The 1,834-nt window shown below is 39.7% G+C and overlaps 1 protein-coding gene across 1 annotated transcript in view; it reads left to right on the top strand.

Annotated features, from left to right (window-relative positions):
- Positions 1–1,834, top strand: part of DCP1B (decapping mRNA 1B) — a gene marked incomplete at its 5' end in the record, with an annotated part of 42,940 nt that overhangs the window by 33,769 nt on the left and 7,337 nt on the right. The window contains one exon of the mRNA XM_009079036.1: positions 1–393. This exon is cut by the window's left edge and continues 452 nt beyond it. Coding sequence (XP_009077284.1) covers positions 1–393 — 393 coding nt within the window. The remainder of the gene's footprint in view (positions 394–1,834) is intronic.

The following is a 1,834-nucleotide window of genomic DNA, read 5'->3' as shown; positions in this document are numbered from 1 at the left end:
CAGGACTCCTGCTGCTGTTGGAGCACCAGCAGCACCAGTGACTAACATGAGCCAGCCACCTTTGGTGTATTTCAACGGCTCCCTGCCAGGCCAGACTTTAGAGGCTCAGAAACTTGGTAAAGAACAATCCAAACTTCCCAGGCAGCCACTTTCTCTCTCTGGCAATCAAGCAGCTAATTCTGGGGTGATTTCACCTCAAGAGTTACTGAAAAAACTCCAGATAGTGCAACAAGAACAACAATTGCATGTGTCCAGCAGACCAACCTTGGCAGCTAAGTTTCCTGTTGTTGCTCAGAATACCAATACACTGAAACCACTGGATTCCTGGATAGAAAAGGCACCGGGTGCAGAGAAACAGAGTGCTCTCTTCCAGGTAAATGGGGAACCTCAACATTGCAAATAAAAATCCAGCAATCTTTTAAACTCCATGGTTTGTTAGCTTGGCATTTGCTTCATTTTGCTCAATGTATTTTTGTTACTATCTTACCACATGTCGCTCATCATTCATTTTGCAGGTGATATTTTAACAACAGAAGTAAATTCTGATTTACCAAGATACTATATTGTAAATACTGAAGGCTGCAACTCTTGTACGTCAATGATGACCAAAAATACTGCAGTGTTTGGTTTCTCCACAAGCTTTCTGAAAAGTCACCCTAGTTGCCAGCTGCCATACTTAGTCTCAGGCTGTTGTGTGTAGTTGCTGGTTACTGAGTGTAACATTTTGGGTTTAATAATCTTTTTTCTGCAAAATTAGTCATAGCTTTCTCTGTGTAGATATGTATTCTTTTGTGTGCCAGTTGCTAAAGATGCTTAAAAGGTCCCTTGTTTTCTAACAGCAGCTCTTCGAAGCATTTGTCTATTGGCAAATTAATTATCTTGTACCACACCTGCTACTTCTAGCTCGTCATTAGCTTGTTTTTGTCATGTTTTGAAGAAAGGTCTTGTGCCTGAATGCCATCAAAAGAGCAAATCCTCTTAATTCTGTTGATTTTGATCCTGAAAGTCAGATTGGTGTCTAAAAAAATTCAGGAGATGTGAAGAGACTCTCTCTCTCTCTCATGAGAGTGTTTTCCTGTTCATCAGGAAAGCAGCATGTGCAATTACAAGATGTCCCATCCTGGACAGCTGCTCTCTAACAACTTCATTTAGTGTAGGATCTTCTACATTAGAATGTTTTTACATGTCCTGCTTGGGGATGCATCTAAGCCCCTTTCAGCTTCCTTTATTGTGGACAGACTTGTGCTGTACTGGAGTCTGACTTGGAGCATGGAGTTAGTTATCGAACTGCAAATGCGTTCCCCTTTTCAGTGTGAAGTTCAAAAACTGCTTTTCTATTGCAACTATCCCTTTTTTCTATTTCTATTTTATTCTGTATTCCTGTTTCTATCAAAACCTGAGTGAAAGACAGCAGAATACTTAAACATGCTCCAAGAATCCTCCCTGTGCTAGAAAGTTATCCTGTACATGAAGAGGCTGAAACAGTCATTTAACAATTAAGGACCACATCTGTCACTAAGGCTGTGACAGGTGAAGATTTCTAATAAAATGAGAGAGGTCAGAGGAAGATGAATTTGATATTGCAAATAGCCATCATTATCTTTATTCTTTTAATTAATGCAGCATGATTTAGAATCTGTGTGTAAGAGTTTGGGGGGATTAGTCATTGAAATTATTCAGGATCAGTTGCTTAAAGATGGTAACTGACTTTCCAGTGGAGAGCTAAAGAATAAAAAGAGGATCCAGGGTCACAAATGTTTACTTGTTTTCACTGGGAATTGAACTTGGCTGCTTTAAATGTAAGAAATTTTCTGATTCACTGGTACAGGTACTG

The sequence above is a fragment of the Acanthisitta chloris genome, unplaced genomic scaffold (assembly GCF_000695815.1).
Source record: "Acanthisitta chloris isolate BGI_N310 unplaced genomic scaffold, ASM69581v1 scaffold29467, whole genome shotgun sequence".
In the NCBI taxonomy this organism is placed as follows: Eukaryota; Metazoa; Chordata; class Aves; order Passeriformes; family Acanthisittidae; genus Acanthisitta; species Acanthisitta chloris.
The sequence above is the reverse complement of the archived record's forward strand: the minus strand, read 5'-3'. Positions and strand labels throughout refer to the sequence as shown.